Source organism: Zea mays, chromosome 3 (assembly GCF_902167145.1).
Source record: "Zea mays cultivar B73 chromosome 3, Zm-B73-REFERENCE-NAM-5.0, whole genome shotgun sequence".
Classification (NCBI taxonomy): domain Eukaryota; kingdom Viridiplantae; phylum Streptophyta; class Magnoliopsida; order Poales; family Poaceae; genus Zea; species Zea mays.
The window spans coordinates 47,740,856-47,743,848 of record NC_050098.1 but is presented as its reverse complement, the minus strand read 5'-3'; the positions used below and the strand labels follow the sequence as shown (position 1 = coordinate 47,743,848).

General features: G+C 44.5%; 1 protein-coding gene across 1 annotated transcript; it reads left to right on the top strand.

Moving 5' to 3' along the window:
* The first annotated feature begins 1,185 nt into the window (after positions 1 to 1,185).
* LOC103650041 (ergosterol biosynthetic protein 28) lies at positions 1,186 to 2,167 on the top strand. The gene is made up of 3 exons (XM_008675709.2): positions 1,186 to 1,420; positions 1,511 to 1,717; positions 1,844 to 2,167. Exons 1-3 carry the CDS (start codon positions 1,270 to 1,272, stop codon positions 1,927 to 1,929), a joined length of 444 nt encoding a protein of 147 aa, XP_008673931.1. The 5' UTR covers positions 1,186 to 1,269; the 3' UTR covers positions 1,930 to 2,167.
* Positions 2,168 to 2,993: the final 826 nt, after the last annotated feature.

Genomic DNA, 2,993 nt, shown 5'->3' with positions numbered 1-2,993 from the left:
TATTAGGCACGGGCAACTTGCAGTTGTGTGCCACACCATCTAAATTCTTCTCAGCTTGCCGCTTCATCGCATTGGTCAGAGTGTCTTCATCTGCTGCTATAAGGCAGTCATTATTAGGATGATTAGTCCTAAGACTACGGCGAAGATATTATGATGTATATGGAGTCAAAGAGAGTCACGGGGTGTTTGGATTCCTTCATTTTAGAGAAATTGGAATTCACTTAATAAAATAACTTATTTAGTTTGGAATTTGACATTCCATCACTTTACAAAGTTAAGATATAATCCTATCTCAAATTCATGGGGTGAAGGATGAGAAATAATTTTATGCATTAGTAGAATTTATTTCTACACTATAACTTACATGACATTCTTCGTCTCACTCCTTCATAGTAAAAATGTAGCACATAAATATCTCCGATATCTTGCTAATAATAATATATAAATATATTTTGCATAAAATCGAATTAGGTTAATTGATATAGTGCTTAAATTACTATTATTAAAATGAATTTCAATTCTAATGATCCAAACGGTGCGTCAGGGAAATTACCAGAGGCAAAGTTGTCGATAGGAGCTGCAATGATCTATACCCTCTCCTCAACAGGATTCTTCCTATGAGCATCAATTAGATCCAGCTTAACTGGGAGAGTGTTGACTGCACAAATGATAGGTGAAGTTGTTGGTATTAAACCTGATCCTTCATCACTACCGAGCTTCGCTTCCCTTTCGGTTGTGTGTTGCTCAATCTGCTGTTCACAACCCTACACAAGGGAGGATTATAGGTGGTAGACAGTCCAGCCACGACGGGTAGGATGCCGAGATTTGACAGTGACTGTTGGGCTTGATTGGCACATAACTCCTTAGCATCCGGAGGGGGCTTCGTCCCCCCTACCGAAAAGAGTGAATCGGAGAGAATGAATGTATTGTGACATGCAGTTTGCATCGGGACAGAGCCATCGACAATCTGATTCCCTAAAGATCGGATCGGAGGGCTGATATTTTTATCTCCCTTCCGTCTTAACTTAGAAAAGTGGTAGAATGTCAAATTTAAAACCAAATAACTTTATTAAGTAAATTTTAATTCCAATAGGTCCAACGGTCCCAGTAGCCAGTATGTTAATTAGCAAAAAGCTAGAAACCTCTCCAAACTTTGCAGTACCCTATAAATGGAGCGAAGCAACACAACACTGGCGTTAAGGCGGCCCTCACGCACGGTGTCGTCTATTATTGCTTGGACGTTGTTGCCCCCGTGTACCCAAAGCCTCCATGGCTCATGTCCCCTTGAAGTTGAAGAAGCGCGGCATGCCGGCACTGGGGTGGTGGCTCATGGCTGTCGGCAGCTTGCGCTCGGCCTTCACCTGGTCGTGCTTCTTCGGCTCCGCGTCGCTCTGCTCAGCCACCTACTCCGAGATACAGGGTTCGTTCTGCTGGCCTTCAGATGCTGATGCTATACCTGCTAGCTGTTCTTTCAACTTTTAAACCATGCAGTATGACCTGGGCTTTTCAGTGACCGGCGTGCATGGGCGCACGGTTGCGGTGTGGACGCTGCTGTCGTGCACGCTCTGCTTCCTGTGCGCCTTCAACCTCAGCAGCAAGCCGCTGTACGCGGCCACCTTCCTGTCCATCGTCTACGCCATCGGGCACCTGAGCGTCGAGTGCGTGGTTTATCACACAATCAGTGCAGCTAGTCTCGCCCCATTCACCTTCATCACAGGTATAGTACAACACATATGCATCAGATCACAGGGTCGACGACATCGCTACTGCATGCTAAACTGGCCACTAGTAGAAAAGAGTTCATCACTACTTAACCTGATTTTCCATATATATTTCAATGCAGTCACAACCATGGTCTGGATGCTGCTTCAGTGGAACTCGGATGGCCACAACCCTCGTCCCGGTCGGTCTACTTCCAAGCAGCCATGACCTGCTAGACCGGACTTCGCAGGTTGTGTCACCGTTGGCTACTTTCTTGTCACCGTTGTGCAGTCCATATATGCAAGCAACATGGAAATCTCAAATCTGTAATCTTTTTTCTCGTTATCCTCGTCTCATTTCGATGTCCCGGAGGCTACTGAATGTAACCAGCAAGCTGTAACACGCTTTATTTATTTTGTCATCAGTGATGCCATGTGAAATATAAACGACCACTTCTGTTATATTATTTAGGGATGGTTTGGTTCTTTTATTCACCCTACTAAACTTTAGTCCCTAAGCATTCTATTTGAAAAACCTATTTTACTCGTCTGTTTGCTATTTTAAGGACTAAAAGTAACTAAACTTTAGTCGCTTAAGTTTAGGACATGGGAAATAAGCATCTTCAAGAGTACCCAAAACACCTCCTTCCAATTCCTATTATAGGGAAAAGTCAAAAAAAAAAAACTCACTCCAATGCAACCGTTCCTCATCTAGCCTCCCTATTCCTCCGCCGGCGAAAACAACAGGCCGCACAGCGCAAAAATGCGCCGCCATCTCCTCCTCAAAAACCCAAATCCCTGCCTTTCCTACGCAGACAGCTACTTCCCGGTCGCAACGGTGATCACTTGGACGTCGTTGGAGCCCTGCTGCCCTGGCGATAGGCACATGCTCCAGGCAACAACAAATGGCGGCGCACAAAGGTGAACGGCGATAGAAAAATGGCGGTGCAGGCAGGTACGGTGGCAAATAAAATTCACGTGGAACGTGGCCTGACAGGAACTGTTGTGGGCCCTCACCAACAAATTGATTAGGTATTTGAGAATATATTGGGAGCTGTTGAAATCCTACCAATTTTTTAGAAATTAAGAGTTTTAGAGAGATCCCGATACCGATATTTTGGGAGATTTTTTTGGATACTTTTGGAGATGCTCTAAACACGAGTGTAGCAATAGCGATGTACAATGACTTGCTCCCCAACAATAGCCCCCTCGCGGGGGTGGCATGTGATTGATGATTTCATGTTATATTTTTTATTTATTCATATTCATAGCACTGTCACCTATAACGTCCGG

Excerpts from the sequence above, each read along its gene's own strand:
- LOC103650041 (XM_008675709.2), top strand. The coding sequence starts at position 1,270 with ATGGCTCATGTCCCCTTGAAGTTGAAGAAGCGCGGCATGCCGGCACTG. Across the intron at positions 1,421-1,510 it reads CACCTACTCCGAGATACAGG|TGACCGGCGTGCATGGGCGC; the intron begins GTTCGTTCTGCT and ends TGGGCTTTTCAG. Across the intron at positions 1,718-1,843 it reads CCCATTCACCTTCATCACAG|TCACAACCATGGTCTGGATG; the intron begins GTATAGTACAAC and ends ATTTCAATGCAG.